This window comes from Hypanus sabinus, chromosome 1 (assembly GCF_030144855.1).
Source record: "Hypanus sabinus isolate sHypSab1 chromosome 1, sHypSab1.hap1, whole genome shotgun sequence".
In the NCBI taxonomy this organism is placed as follows: domain Eukaryota; kingdom Metazoa; phylum Chordata; class Chondrichthyes; order Myliobatiformes; family Dasyatidae; genus Hypanus; species Hypanus sabinus.
This window is the reverse complement of record NC_082706.1, coordinates 177,974,389-177,991,160: the sequence shown is the minus strand read 5'-3', so window position 1 is coordinate 177,991,160 and position 16,772 is coordinate 177,974,389. Positions and strand designations below refer to the sequence as shown.

The 16,772-nt window shown below is 39.2% G+C and overlaps 1 protein-coding gene and 1 long non-coding RNA gene across 2 annotated transcripts in view; one reads left to right on the top strand and one right to left on the bottom strand.

Moving 5' to 3' along the window:
- The window catches only part of LOC132400794 (uncharacterized), a 54,761-nt gene extending 39,873 nt beyond the window's left edge, over positions 1-14,888 (top strand). The window contains exon 5 of the long non-coding RNA XR_009514390.1: positions 14,671-14,888. This is a non-coding gene — a long non-coding RNA (uncharacterized LOC132400794). The remainder of the gene's footprint in view (positions 1-14,670) is intronic.
- The window catches only part of mcmdc2 (minichromosome maintenance domain containing 2), a 55,732-nt gene that overhangs the window by 4,828 nt on the left and 34,132 nt on the right, over positions 1-16,772 (bottom strand). The window contains exons 10-12 of the mRNA XM_059982163.1: positions 10,371-10,576; positions 10,120-10,286; positions 2,398-2,577 (exon numbers count right to left, since the gene is read on the bottom strand). Coding sequence (XP_059838146.1) covers positions 2,398-2,577; positions 10,120-10,286; positions 10,371-10,576 — 553 coding nt within the window. The remainder of the gene's footprint in view (positions 1-2,397; positions 2,578-10,119; positions 10,287-10,370; positions 10,577-16,772) is intronic.

Here is a 16,772-nt window from a genome sequence, read left to right as displayed (position 1 = left end):
TCACCCTTAATCCATGACTTCTAGTTGTAGTCCCACCCAACCTCAATGGGAAAAGCCTACTTGCATTTACCCTGTCTATACCCAGCATAATTTTGTATATCTCTATCAAATCTCCTTTCAATCTTTAATGTTCCAAGGAATAAAGTCCTAATTTATTCAATCTTTCCTTACAACTTGGGTCCTCCATACCCGGCAACATCCTTGTAAAATTTTCTCTAGAGGTACCGGATGGTTGGAGGGTAACTAATGTGGCTCACCTGTTTATAGGTTGTTGAGCCTGACATCAGTAGTTAGAAAGTTATCGGAAGACGTTATAAGGAACTAGATATGAGTATTTGGATAGACATGGACTGATAAGGGATAGTCAGCATGGCTGTGTACATGGTAGGTCGTGTCTAACCAATTATAGAGTTTTTCAGGAAAGTTGATGTAGACAAGGTAGTGAATGTTGCCTACGTGGACCTTAGCAAGGTATTTGACAAGGTCCCGCATAGGAGGTTTAGTCACTCGGCATTCAAGATGAGGTAGTAAATTGGATTAGACATTGGCTTTATAGGAGAAGCCAGAGAGTGGTAGTAGGGGGTTGCCTCTGACTGGAGCAACATGACTAGTGGCGTGTCACAGGGATTGGTGCTGGGTCCGTTGTCTGTCATCTATATCATCGATCTAGATAATGTGGTTAACTGGATCAGTAAATTTGTGGATAACACTAAGATTGGGTGTGTAGTGGACAGCGAGGAAGACTATCATGGTTTACAGCAGGATCTGGACCAGCTGGAAAAATGGGTTGAAAAATAGCAGATGGAATTTAATGCAGACATGTGTGAGATGATGCATTTTGGTAGGACCAGCCAAGGTAGTTTCTACACGGTGATTGGTTGGGCAGTAGACAAAGGGATCTGGGAATACGGGTCCATAATTCATTGGAAGTGGCGTCACACTTTTTTTCCTAAAATTTAAGCCTCATTGCAACCAGTGCAATAATTCTTTTGTAAATTGATTTTACACAAACCAAATCTCAATAGTCAGTCCATATTCAGTTTGTTCAAACTCCTAGGCGTTGCATTGAATTGATCTTATATTTACTTATTAACAAATAATTAGTATTAATATATAATACTTCATCACATTTTACACCTTTTCAAATCTTCAAAATTAATTCTCATAGTGTAAAAATATTCAATCATTAACTTTTATATGAACAAAGCTAAACAAGTTGCAATACAAATGATCAAACAATTTTGCATAGAACCCTAAAGTAAATTGGCCTGATCATAATTCTTACAATGTTGTATCCTTTCTCAATAGTTATTTTTTTAGTTTTTGTTTTCTTGTTCCTACATTCATCTACACAGACCTAGCTTCATGTCAAACTGAGATAGATGTTGACAATGACTATGGGAGGTAATTCCAAGAATTAAAGTTGACCATCTTATAAAGGCCAGTTGGATTTGTATTAGGAATTGGATAGTTTAACATCAGTGGGACCATTCTTGGGTCCTTGAGGGTCAATTGTTATGGGAAAAATTTCTGAGGCCAGATGCAGCAGTAATATTTCTCTTAACAACAAGATAGGACAGACTGCCGTTGGTCTTTATCCCCTCTATTGTTGGTTGTTTCCTTTCCAACCCTAACTCTATTACTGCCAAATATGTCCTACTTCCTGGTTGACTTATTCCCACTGTTCCTATAATTCTAACAACAGTTACAAACATTGATTTATCCATATGAGGCCGGACTCAACAGTAGCAGTCAGATTGAAGCCTGTTCCAGAACATAGTTCAGGCTTCTAGACACTGGCTTCTGTGAGATTTGATGTACAAATTTGGTGCTTATTTCTAGCAACATTTCTTTTCAAAAATGAATTAGAGCATTGACACTTTTCCATAAAATATTATTAATAAAGAAGGAATTTTTTTGAGAAATTGTTTTAGAGCCAAATCCAAAATAGAAATTGAGAAAAATTAAAACAACAAGATGATGAAAATTTGAATTAAAAGCAGAATATGCTGGGGGAATAAAGTCATGTCAACAACATCTCTAGGAGGAAAAACTAAGTTAAGATATTTGACTGAAGATTCTTACTCAGAACTTTTCTAACAAAGAGGCAACTTCTCAGGTGAGGAGTCTGTTTCTTGTTCTGTTGACGCTACCTGATCTGCTGAATGTTTTTAACAATTTTTATTTTTTGTTAATTTAGAAATTGCTCTAGAAATACCATATTCCTCTTACAGTTGCTCTCTAATGTTTCCTTTATGATCATTATAGCTGTATTATGCAGAAGGTGAAAATGATATAAAACGAAGAAACATTTGTTATACGTGATTTTAAAAGCACATGGAGTAGCAAGGTATATTCTATTTAACGTAACTATCTTGTCTACGTTCTCATATATACCTCTTCATAGTCCTGTGTTGTAAACTGCTGTAGTGCTGGATAAAGGGCTTTGCCTTGGTGCATGGCTTCATTCAGTTTATGCTGTACTAGATGCATAGGATATTGATAATTGGAAGAGTCACTGCAGTAAATCATTAAATCAAAGCCATCAACCAGATTAGCTGGAACTGAATTTAAGTCCTAAAGTTATGGAAACCAAACAAAAAATCACAACATGTTGTTAATCAAGGAAAGGTGTAATGATAGAACAGGTGTTCGTGTTGATATAATTTTATTTCCATTTGAAAATATAGTTATAACTTGCTGGAAACATGGTACCATTTTTCTGACCATTCTAATTATTAATCCACATTTCATGCAACCAAATCAGTAAATGGGACCTAATGAATAAATGTTAATTTAAATGAGTTCAAGGGGATTCCCAACACTACATCCACCTCTGTGTACTGAATTACCATCGATCTCTTTTACTACACTTGATGACCGAAACAACATATTATGAATTATCATATACATAATTTTATTGAGAAGGTAGGTGGCCTGGTTAGTAATTTTGCAGAAGCTTGTATGGTGTGTCCCCCCCCCCCAATTACAGAGGAGTTACCCCCTAGAAAACACTATGTGCAAATCCATATCTTCTCCCCCCCCATTGAATCCCATGATATGTGGAGATGTATTCTTATGCGAAGTTTTTCTCTCATCAGTAAATCTTGTTCTTTGTGAATATGTTATGGTTGAATGAAAAATTAGATAGGATGTACTTAGGAGTATTGTGTACTTCTTAACACCACACTACAGAAAGTACATGATGATGATAGAGAGATGCAGAAATAAATCAACAAGTATGTTTGGAGGTCTTGAGTTATAAGGAGAGTTTGGATAGGAAGGGTTTGTTTAACCTGAAGCAAAAGAGACTGCGAGGTGACATAATAAAGAAATATAAAATTATGAAAGGCATAGACAGAGTAGATGACCAGAGTCTATTTTGTATGCTAAATGGATCTAAAATTACAGGGCAGAGATTTAAGGTGAGAGAGAAGATTTAAAGGGGATATGAGGGGTAAACCGTTCATCCCAAGAGTGTTATCTGGAGTGAGCTGCTCAAGGAAGTGGTGAAGGCAGCAGAGGCACAACATTTATGAGGCATCTGGACAGATACTTGGATGAGCAGGTCAGAGAGATATGGAATTAATACAGACAAATGGGATGGGTATAGACGATCAGCATTGATTGTTGGCTGAAGGGCCTATTTTTACGCTGTACAATTTTGTGACATTTAAAAAAAGCCTAAAATACCAATCTGCTCGTTTTATCAACTAGTAAAAGAGTTAAAACAATAGGTAGAAAATAGTAACCAGTTTAATTTTTTTTAAATACTAGTGTCTTGGGTACTGCAGCCCTAATATGTTTGTGCAGTCTCTGACTGCAGTTACTTCAACTCCCTACTGTTAAAGTATTGGCGCAAGGCCAGATGCCATGGTGGATATACTACCCTCAAAATTTATAAATAGGAAGTATGATTCATGAAAGCAGTTGCTGAATTAGTATAAAAAGAGCCAAGCCACATCAATGATAGCATAGAACTCATATTAGTGATGCCACCTATCCATTTAACATCTTGTCCTATACTGAGTCAATGAAATTGTAATTAACACTGACTGCAATACTTTAAAAAGCTTCCAAACTGTACACATCTTGCTCAACCTTTATTTCATTCAATAGATTTTACATGATGCAACAGTATATTTCATTTTTAAATTTTATAATGTGGTAACCTTTTGTCCCATTCACTTGTTTTACTAGCTCTAGCTCATTTATCCCTGTGATTGGTAACAAACATTATTTTCCATATACTAAGATGTTAATTTCATTTCAAACTCTGTGTCTGCACCCAACAACACAAGCCATGAAAAAAGACTACCTTAAAATGGACTAAGAATAGATTCAGTCCATTTAATCCTTACTTTGTATTCAACCATGAAATTAAAGTGCGAAAAATGAGCTGATTAGAGAAAATGTGGATTTTCTCTTTAATTTCCTTCTTTTATTTTTAGGACGTTGAATTACTAGCACTCTGCATTTATTGCCCAGAACACATTCCTTCTGTGGAAAGCATTCCCACAGTACTACTGGGAAGGGAAAGATGTGAATTCCTTTGGATCAGGCCACATTTTAACATAAACAGATAATTACACCAAAATTGTAAAAGAGAACGCTCACTGGAAGGCACACTGTTACAGTGTTAAACTCATGTTTGTGTTCACAAAATCTTAAATTCTTAATTCCAACTAAGATATCCTAGGAATGCATTATGCAAACACGAAGTGCTTTTCTTTTGGGAAAGGCAGCACAAATGAAAGAAACTGGGCATATGGAGTAGTTTTCTGAATGAAACACCCAAAAGCATGAATTCCCTGGATATTCTATTCAGAACATATTTTAAGATTTGTCTACAGGTTCTTGTTTGCAACAGCCACACTTCTCATCTTTTCACATATGGTTCCACAAGTCCAAGTAAACAAAGCTTCATTGAAAAAAATTATAAAAATTCTGTGCAAAACAGCTCCCTGAAAGATGTTTTTGATCCACCCTTAGCTTGAAAGCATATGCAGCACTCACCAACAATTCTCTTCCTGTTCAGTTAAAACCAGATGGGAGGAATTAGGTTTATGGTTTAAAATTATCTTTATTTCACACTTGCCATGAAACTGAGGATGAAACATTTCCTCTATAAATTATTACATACCATTTTTTAAAAAATCTGCACAAAATGCTGTAAATATTCAGCATCTGTGGGGATTTTTTTCTTTAAAACTGAGTGACAAAATATGTTTAGCGACAGACAGGAGAAGAACTTGGAAAGATCTGTGAATGTGTGGAAATCAGAGGTAGTTTCAAAAGATTCAACTTGAAAGATCTTCCATCTTTCATTTGTGCCTTTTACAAAATGACTTACAAAACTCACTATTCTAAACCTACAAGCTGGCTTTTAGAGCAGCTTTTGGTTTTTCCCATTAGGGGATCAGCTATTCTGTATTGGATGTTGTGTAATGAACCAGAATTGATTAGAGACCTTTAATTAATTAGAAATTAAAGGAATCCTTAGGAGGCAGTGATCATAATATGATAGAATTCACCCTGCATTCTGAGACGGAGAAGTTACAGATGTATCCATATTGCAATGGAGTAATGGGAATTACGGAGGCCTGAGAGAGAAGCTGGCCAAATTTGTTTGGAAGGGGATACTAGCAGGGATGATGGCAGAGCAGAAATTGCTGGAATTTCTGGGAGCAATTCCTATGGTGCAAGATAGATACTTCCCAATGAAGAAGTTTTCTAAAGGTAGGATGATGCAACTGTAGCTAACAAGGAAAGTCAAAACCAACATAAAAGCGAGAGAGATCATAAGACAAAGGAGCAAAAGTTGACCATTCGGCCCATCGAGTCTGCTCCACCATTTTATCATGAGCTGATCCATTCTCCCATTTAGTCCCACTCCCCCGCCTTCTCACCATAACCTTTGATGCCTTGGCTACTCAGATACCTATCAATCTCTGCTTTCAATACACCCAATGACTTGACCTCCACTGCCACCTGTGGCAACAAATTCCACAGATTCACCACCCTCTGGCTAAAAAAATTTCTTCGCATCTCTGTTCTGAATGAGCGCCCTTCAATCCTTAAGTCATGTCCTCTCGTACAAGACTCCCCCATCATGGGAAACAACTTTGCCACATCCACTCTGTCCATGCCTTTCAACATTCAAAATGTTTCTATGAGGTTCCCCCCTCATTTTTCTAAACTCCAAGGAGTACAATCCAAGAGCAGTCAAAGGTTCCTCATATGTTAACCCGCTCATTCCTGGAATCATTTTTGTGAATCTTCTCTGAATCCTCTCCAATGTCAGCACATCCTTTCTTAAATAAGGAGCCTAGAACTGCAGACAGTATTCCAAGTGAGGTCTTACCAGTGCCTAATAGAGCCTCAACATCACATCCTTGCTCCTCTACTCTATTCCTCTAGAAAGGAATGCCAACATTGCATTTGCCTTCTTCACCACCGACTCAAACTGGAGGTTAACCTTAATGGTATCCTGCACGAGGACTCCCAAGTCCCGTTGCATCTTAGAACTTTGAATTCTCTCCCCATTTAAATAATAGTCTGCCCGTTTATTTCTTTTACCAAAGTGCATGACCATACACTTTCCAACATTGTAATTCATTTGCCACTTCTTTGCCCATTCTCCCAATCTATCCAAGTCTCTCTGCAGACTTTGTTTCCTCAGTACTACCAGCCTCCCCACCTATCTTTGTATCATCAGCAAACTTAGCCACAAAGCCATCTATTCCATAATCCAAATCGTTGATATACAACATAAAAAGAAGTGGCCCCAACATGGATGCCTGTGGAACACCACTGGTAACTGGCTGCCAACCAGAATGGGATCCCTTTATTCCCACTCTCTGTTTCCTGCCAATCAACCAACGCTCTACCCATGTGTGTAACTTTCCCGTAATTCCATGGACTGTTATCTTGTTTAGCAGCCTCATGTGCGGCACATTGTCAAAGGCCTTCTGAAAATCCAAATACACAACATCCACTGCATCTCCCTTGTCTAGCATACTTGTAATTTCTACAAAAAATTGCAATAGGTTTGTCAGGCAGGATTTTCCTTTAAGGAAACCATGCTGAGTTCTGCCTATCTTGTCATATGCCTCCAGGTATTCCGTAACCTTATCCTTGACAATCAACTCCCAACAACTTTCCAACCACCGACGTCAAGCTAACAGGTCTATAATTTCCTTTTTGCTTCCTTTCCCCCTTCTTAAATAGCGGAGTGACATTTGCAATCTTCCAGTCCTCCGGAAACAGGCCAGAATCTATTGACTTTTGAAAGATCACTGCTAATGCCTCTGCAATCTCCACTGCTACTTCCTTCAGAACACGAGGGTGCATTCCATCTGGTCCAAGAGATTTATCTACCCTCGGACTATTGAGCTTCCTGAGTACTTTCTCTGTCGTAATTGTGACTGTGCACACTTCCCTGACACTCTTGAGTGTCTGGTATACTGCTGATGTCTTCCTCAGACTGATGCAAGACTGATGCAAATACTTTTTAAGTTCTTCCGCCATCTCCTTATCTCTCATTACAATTTCTCCAGCATCATTTTCTATCGGTCCTATATCTACTCTCATCTGTCTTTTACTATTTATATACTTGAAAAAGTTTTTAGTATCCTCTGATATTATTTGCTAGCTTCCTTTCATAGTTCATCTTTTCCCTCTTAATTACCTATTTAGTTTCCTTTTGAAAGCTTTTAAAAACTTCCCAATCCTCAGTCTCCCCACTAATTTTTGTTTCCTTGTATGCCCTCTCCTTTGCTTTTACTTTAGCTTTGACTTCTCTTGTCAGCCACGGTTGCATCCTTTTTCCATTCGAAAATTTCTTTTTTGGAATATATCTGTCTTGCACCTTCCTCACTTCTCGCATAAACTCCAGCCACTGCTGCTCTGCCGTCCTTCCTGCTAGTGTCCCTTTCCAGTCAACTTTGGCCAGTTCCTCTCTCATGACATATAATAGAACAAAAATTAGTGGGAAGCAAGAGGATTGGAAACCAACAGAAGACACCTAAAAAAGTCATAAAGAGAGAAAAGATGGAATACGAAGGTAAGCTAGCCAATAATATTAAAGAGGATATGAAAAGTTTCTTAAGTATAGAGAGTGATAGAGAGGCGAGAGTAGATATTGCACCGCTGGAAAGTGATGCTGGAGGGGTAGTAATGGACAAACTGAATAAGTGTTTTGCACCAGTTTTTACTGTGGAAGATACGAGCAGTATGCTGGAAGTTTGAGAGTGTCAGGGAGCAGAAGAGAGTGAAGTTGCCGTTACTAAAGAGAAGACACTTAGGAAACTGAAAGGTCTGAAAAATCATCTGAACCAGATGGTCTACATACTGGGGTTTTGAAAGAGGTGGCTGAAGAGATTGTCAAGGCATTACTAATGATCTTTCAAGAATCAATAGATTGTAGCATGGTTCTGGAGGACTGGAAAATTGCAAATATCACTCCATTCTTTAAGAAGAGAGAGAGACAAATGAAAGGAAATTATAGGCCAGTTAGTTTGACCTTAGTGGTTGGGAAGATGTTGGGGTTGATTGTCAAGGAAGTGGTTTCATAGTCCTTAGAGGTACATGATAAAATAAACCGAAGTTGTCATTGATTCCTTAAGTGAACATGTTACCTGACAAATCTGTTGGAATTCTTTGAAGAAATAATCAGCAGGATAGACAAAGAAGAATCAGTAGATGTTGTGTACTTGGATTTTCAGAAGACCTTTGACAACATACTGTACATGAGGCTGCTTAATATGTTAAGGGCCCATTGTATTGCAGGAATGATACTAACATGGATAGAGCATTGGCTGATTGGCAGAAGCCAAAGAGTGGGAACAAAGGGGGCCTTTTCAGGTAGGCTGACTAGTAGGGTTCCACAAGGGACTGAGTTGAGACCACTTCTTTTTACGTTATATGCCAATGATTTGTATGATGGAATTGATGGCTTTGTGGCCAAGCTTGTGACGATACAAAGATAGGTGAGGGCAGGTCATGTTGAGGAAGCAGGGGGACAGAAGGACTAAGACAGATTAGGAGAATGGGCAAGAAAGTGATAGAATATACTGTCAGGAAGCGTATGGTCATGTACTTTGGTCGAAGATTAAAAGTGTAGACTATTTTCTAAATGGAGAGAATTTGTGAGTCTTTGTGTAGGATTCCTTAAAGGTAATTTGCAGGTTGAGTTGGGGGTGAGGAAAGCAAAGTTAGAATTCATTTTGAGAGGAAGAGAATATAAAATAAGGATGTAATATTGAAGATTTATAAGGCACTGGTAGGGCATCTTTGGAGTATTGTGAGTGGTTTTGGGCCCCTTAGCTAAGAAAGGATGTGTTGACGTTGGAGAGGGTTCAGAGGAGGTTCACGAGAATGATTTCAGGAAAGAAAGGCTTATCATATGAGGAGAGATTTAATGGCTCTAGGCCTGTGCTCAATGGAATTCAGAAGAATGAGGGGGGTATCTGTTTGAAACTTATTGAAAGTTGTAAGGCCTCGATCGAGTGGATGTGGAGAGGACATTTCCTATGGTGGGGGGGAGTCTAGGACCAGAGGGCACAGCCTCAGAATAGAGGGAGGTCCATTTAGAATAGAGGTAAGGAATTTCTTTAGCCAGAGAGTGATGAATCTGTGGAAGTCGTTGCCACATGCAGCTGTGGAGGCCAGGTAACTGGGTATATTTAAGGCAGAATTTGATAGGTTCTTGATTAGTTAGGGCATGAAGGCAGGAGATAGGGCTGAGAGGGAAATAGATCAGCTGTGATGAAATAATGGAACAGAATTGATGGACCAAATGGTCCAATCTGCTCCTATAATCTTATGGTCTTGTAACACTCTGACCTTACAGTAAACACTCCCCCTTTCTCTCCTGACTTCCATTATATCAGACAATCCTTTGTTTTCTTATTTTCTTTTGTATTTTAAAATATGTTTTACCCCCATCTATGTCCAGTACTTCAGTCCATAGATATTGCCTAAACATTTACTAATTTTTATTTAGTTTCAAGTGTGTATGTCTGCAAATTTTTTAAAATTTAAGAGTTCAATATTTTCAACTTACCTTTTTAAAAAGTCATGTCTTCTTGAATGGAAATTATAAAACCTTTGTCTTACCACTGCTCCGATTACAGCATCTTCTTGCTGGCTAGCTTTCTTTGGCTGTGTGTTAACATCAACGAAAGCCCAGAAATTACATTGGACTGGGAAGGCCATCTGCTGATCAACATCTTCTCCAAACTTTTTTCCAGGAATAAATACTGCGATATTCCTAGTCTCCAAAACTAACACACATGAAATGGAAGAATTAAGAATGCAAGATGCTCTTAAGTATTAGCTGTATACTGGTGATAAAGTATACACAATACCTGTTTGAAGTAAATTAAATGCCTCTTTTCTGAGAGAAAGAAGTTCTCCGATATGACAGATACCCCCCTTAGCCAGGAGTGCAGACCCGGCCTGAACTTTAGCAGTGCCAGTTCCATGTTCATCTTTGGAAATGGTTGCAAAAATTTCATATGAATGTAAATGTCGCACTCCAGAAGGCACAAAGCTCAGACTATATATTAAAAGCCTAAAAGAAAAATACAGAAATGTTCATGAGAACAGCAAAGTCTATTCAGAAGGGAATTTGATCCTGGACAACTTAGAAATCTCTCTCTCTCTCTCCCCCTCCCCCCCCTCTCCCCCTCTCTCTCTCCCTCCCTCTCACACACACACACACACACACACACCCCCCAGAAGGGACTGTTACAAAAATACAAGCTATCCTTTTCCAGTCATGATTACTAATGTTATAAACAACATTAATATTAGTTGGTTTACAGTTCTTACTATTCATAAGACCATTGCTTCTCCTCTACCATAGTTGACAAAGTTCTCAACAGAATAATTCTCCATAATTTCTGCCATTTTTATCAATATTCTACCAACAGACACATTTTCCCCTTCCCTTTTCCTTCCCGATTCCCAGATTTGCCCTTCCATTTCCACTAACAATATTTCAAGACACTGAACCAAGCAAATGTAGGAAAATCATCAATGGGGATGGGAAAGGCTCTGGAGGATTGGAGGGTTGTGGACGTTGTTCCCTTATTCGAGAAAGGGAGTAGAGATAGCCCAGGAAATTATAGACCAGTGAGTCTTACTTCAGTGGTTTGTAATTTGATGGAGAAGATCCCGAGAGGCAGGATTTATGAGTATTTGGAGAGGTGTAATATGATTAGGAATAATCAGCATAGCTTTGTCAAAGGCAGGTCGAGCCTTACGAGCCTGATTGAATTTTTTGAGGATGTGACTAAACATATTGATGAAGAAAGAGCAGTAGATGTAGTGTATATGGATTTTAGCAAGCATTTGATACGGTACCCCATGCAAGGCTTATTGAGAAAGTAAGAAGGCATGGAATCCAAGGGGACATTGCTTTGTGGATACAGAACTGGCTTGCCCACAGAAGGCAAAGAGTGGTTATAGTTGGGTCATATTCTACACGACCAGTGGTGTACCTCAGGGATCTGTTTTGGGACTCCACTTCATGATTTTTATAAATGACCTGGATGAGGAAGTGGAGGGATGGGTTAGTAAATAGCACAAAGGTTGGGGGTGTTGTGGTTAGTGTGGAGGGCTGTCAGAGGTTACAGCGGGACATTGATAGATGCAAAACTGGGCTGAGAAGTGGCAGATGGGAGTTCAGCCCAGATAAGTGTGAGGTGATTCATTTTGTTAGGTCCAAATATGATGGCAGAATATAGTATTAATGGTAAGACTCTGGACAGTGAGGAGGATCAGAGGGATCTTGGAGTCCGAGTCCATAGGACACTCAAAGCTGCTACGCACGTTGACTGTCAGGTTAAGAAGGCATAAGGTACATTGGCCTTCATCAACCGTGGAATTGAGTTTAAGCGCCGAGAGGTAATGTTACAGATTTATCGGATCCTGGTCAGACCCCACTTGGAGTACTGTGCTCAGTTCTGGTCACCTCACTACAAGAAGGATGTGGAAACTATCAAAAGGATGCAGAGGAGATTCACAAAGATGTTGCCTGGATTGGGGAGCATGCCTTATGAGAATAGGTTGAGTGAACTTGGCCTTTTCTTCTTTGAGGGATGAGAGGTGATCTAATAGAAGTGTATAAGATAATGAGAGACATTGATTGTGTGTATAGTCAGAGGCTTTTTCCCAGGGCTGAAATGGCTAACACAAGGGGGCACAGTTTTAAGGTGCTTGGAAGTAGGTACAGAGAAGATGTCAGGGGTAAGTTTTTTATACAGAGAGTGGTGAGTGCATGGAATGGGCTGCTGGCGACGATGGTGGAGATGGATACGGTAGGGTCCTTTAAGAGACTCCTGGATAGGTATATGGAGCTTAGAACAATAGAGGGCTATGGGTAACCCTAGGTAATTTCTTAAAATAAGTACATGTTTGGCACAGTATTGTGGGTCAAAGGGTCTGTATTGTGCTATAGGTTTTCTATGTTTCTAAAAGCAACATCTACTTTTTTACCTACCATCCACAAACCCAAACACACCTTACAGAGGAGATAAAAATTCACTTCCACTTCAGCTGGTATTGCATGCTGTATTGTCTCTACACTGGAGAAATTAAGTGCAACTTTGGAGAATACCTTTGCAGAATACCTCAGTTCAATCTACACAAATAACACTGAGCTTCTAACTGCCTATCAGTTTAATTGTGCATCCCACTCCATTTTTGCCTTTAGTTTCTTTCAATGTTCCAATCAAGCCCAAAGTAAACAAGAGAAAATCTGCAGATGCTGGAAATCCAAGCAACACACACAAAATGCTGGAGGAACTTGAGGCCAGGCAGCATCTATGGAAAAGAGTACAGTCGACGTTTGGGGCCAAGTCTCTGCAGCAGGACTGGAGAAAAAATGATGAGGGGTAGAGTTAAAAGGTGGGGGGAGGGGGAGGGGTGAAGTAAAGAGCTGGGAAGTTGATTGGTGAAAGAGATACAGAGTTGGAGAAGGGGGAATCTAATAGGAGAGGACAGAAGGCCATGAAAGAAAGAAAAGGGGGGGGGGGAAGGAGAACCAGAGGGAGGTGATGGGCAAGCAAAGACAAAGTGAGAGAGGGAAAAGAGGATGGGGAATGGTGAAAGAGGGGGGCATTACTGGAAGTTTGAGAAATCTATGTTCATGCCATCCAGTTGGGAGACTACCCATCCCCTTTTCTGGTCTCAGACTGAAACATGACCGTACTCTTGTCCAAAGATGCTGCCTGGCCTGCTGTATTCCTCCTGCATTTTGTGTGTGTTGCCTAAAGTAACCAGTTCATATTTCATCTTGGCATGTTGTACTGCATTAATTTCAATGTCCTTCTTTAAACTGACAAATTCTGATGTAAAACTATCCATTTTAACTCAGTTTCTATCTCTTTCTGCAAGTGATGCTGGATCTGCTGGGTATTTTCAGCATTCTTTGTCATTTCAGATTTCCAGCAACAATCTTTGACATGTGCAACATGCTCTATTAATTTTTATTCTCCTGGACTTCCCTCAGTAACCTATGAAACTAGATGACTCCAAAAGCTTTGCACCCGCTAATGATGCCATCTTTTCACAGCTCAAATCAGGCAGGAGATACAGAAGCCTGAGGTCCAACACTACTAGTTCAAGAATGGCTATTTTCTTTCAACCATTCTGTTTTTAAACAATCCAGCAAAACCCTTATCACTAGTTTAGCAACATTTTGATCACCTTGCACTAAAATGGACTTGTAAAACTTCTGTATAATTTATGATTAATTTATGTTTGCTCTTGTGAATAATGCTTATTTGATACAATGTGCCTGTGATGCTGGTGCAAGTGGTTTTTCGTTTCACCTGTGCCTACACATACTTGTGCATTTGACAATGAATACAACTTAGACTTCAGTCACTGGCCAGAATGTTACTCAACCTGCAGAGTATTTCAGCACTACCACTTTTTATATCAATCAAAAGCAATCTTCTCTCAAGAGAATTTGTATGGGACCAAAACTGACTGAAAGCAGAGCTCTGCCTAATTTAAATTAAAAGAGTTTGCAGATATTTATACCAATCTGAGGTTTCTCATAGCTTTCTTGTACTTTCTTACAGAGTTTAAACACTGAAATAGGATATTTTGCCCAACAGACCTATGCTAGCATAGGTCTCAGTTTAACTTCTTCCATTCAATTTTAACCCTATCAGCATATTTTTTTCTATTCTGATTGCTATCTTGCAAGATTCCTCTCAACCATTGTTCATGAAGGACACAAACTTTGGTATTCAGACACAGTTTTCATTCTCAAGTAACAGCTTTGTTTAGTTGCTTCTTGAAGTAGTATCCAAATTTCTGGCAAACAAACCGTTTGTTGCCTTGTGAAGTTATCTATATCAGACTCCTAATAGCTTTTATAGTAGCCTGGAATGAATCATGCAATGGTAATAAGGTGAATATATTCTTCTTTAAATCTGCTGGAGAAACTCAACATCAGACAGTATCAATGGAGGGATATAGTCAATGTTTTGATTCCCAACTGCAAACCTTCCCTCCGCCCTATCTGCCCATCCTCCCTTACTCTATTAGTCCACCTATCATCTACCAGCCCTGCTTCGCCTCTGCCCTTTATACTGGCTACGCTCTCCGTCGTGATGTAGAGTCTCAACCTGAAATTCCTTTCTCCCACAGATGCTGCTCGACTTGCTGAGACCCTCCAGAAGTTTCTTTGCTGCAGATTCCAGCATTTGGAGTATCAAGGATCACCATGCTAATATGCTGTTTTAAAACCAAACTTAACCTTGGTTTCAACTTATCCCATGGGTTTATACCGATAATACTGAACAATGAGAAGCTCGCAAGTTTGAGCTTGTTAATGCCCTATTTGAATAAATAATCATTTGTTGCAACTTATGGCTCAAATTCTTTTGACAAATATTTGGCAGGGAGTTATTGTATGGAAACAGCTTTATTTTTCCGTTTTGTGAATTTTCAAACTGACATGGCTGGGACTGAAAAGCACTGGAGTTCTGTTTTCACTGCACACTAGAAGAAGTCCATAACCAGTAGCAGTGAAGCACTGTGGTGTAAGCAGTAAGAGGACACAAAGGAGCTTCATAGGAGGGAGCTGCAAAAGAAAGAGAGCATAACCAAAGGATTTACAAAGGCTCACCGACCTCCACTTCCAGAAAAGCAATAGAAAAAGCTACAGCTACAGAAAAGCTGTAGCTATCATATCAGGTAGAAAAAGAGATCTCCATTCTCCTGGGAGGAAACCTGCTAATCAGGTAATACCACCGATTAGCATTGACCTTTTTTTTTGCCTGATTCCTTCTGGGGTCTGCCTGAACTATTAATCTGCTGTGCATAAATACATAAGGCAAGATGCTGGCAGATTGTTTGCCAGGTTGAGTTATATGAATTTCCCATAACAACAGCCAAAATATGCAGGGAATTAGATTTGCCTGTCAAGCATCCTTCCTATCAGTTTAGTGTGCTTCTGAATATTGCCTCATTGGTCTTTTAAATCACAAGGAATATTTATCCTACAATATGTGGTTGTTATGAAGCCACAGACATTCACTGGTAGTCTGTGCCTGGAAATGGTCATTAAAATTTATATTTCTAAGATCCAATATCCAGCACCTTGGTGTTCCAGGAAGTAGATGAGGGAGAACTCATAGGAGATATAGGACATGGAATTCCAGCTTGATTCATAGTACCAACAGTGTCACCACATTGAAGTAGTAGGGTAAAATAATATGAAGGAGGATACCAGTATTTTTTTCAGAACAGACAAAGAGTAAAAGAGATGCAAGAGTGGACACTGGACTGCTGTAAAACAAAATTAGAGAAGTAGTAATGGGAAACAAGAAATGGCAGATGAACTGAATAAGTATTTTGTGTCTATCTTCACTGTGGAAGACACCAGCAACATGCCAGAAATTTGAATGTGTCAGGAGGCCACTATTACTATTAGAGGGTGCTTCGGAAAGGTCCGTCATTGGATAAGTCAGAGAATTCACCCCAAGGTTTTGAAAAAGACATTAGCAGTGATCCTCCCAAGAATCACTAGAGTCAGAAATGGTCCTAGAAGACTGAAAAATCAGAAATGTCACTGCACGTTTTAAGAAGGGAGGGAGGCAAAAGACAGGAGATTACAGACTGGTTAGCCTGACTTCAGTGGTTAGTAAGATTTTAAAGTTCATGAATAAGAATGAGGTTTCAGCGTACTTGGAAGTAAGTGACAAAATAAAGCAAAGTCAGTCTGGTATGGTATCTGTTGAATTTCTTTGACGAAGTAACAGGATAGACAAGAGTCAGTGGACGTTGTATACTTGAATTTACAGAAGGCCTTTGATGAAGTGTTGTACATGAGGATGCTAAACAAGATATGAGCCCATAATGTTACAGCAAAAATACTAGTATGGTTAGAAGATTAGCTGACTAGCAGAAGGCAAAGAAAGAATGGGAGTGAAGTGGGCCATTTTTGGTTGGCTGCAAGTGACTAGTAGTGTTCCACTGAGGTCTGTGCTGAGTCTTCTACTTTTCATGTTAATGATCTATGTGGCCAAGTTTGTAGATAATTCAAAGACAGGTAGAGGGGCTAGTATTGAGGAACCAGAGAGCAGGGATTCCCTAAAGGTTAACTTGCAGGTTTAGCCAATACTAAAGGCGGCAAAAGCAATGTTAAAAAATAACTAGAATATAAAAGCAAAAAAGAAAGGATGTAATACCGAGGCTTTATAATGCATTGGTCACACCACATTTGGAGTATTGTTAACAGCTTCAGG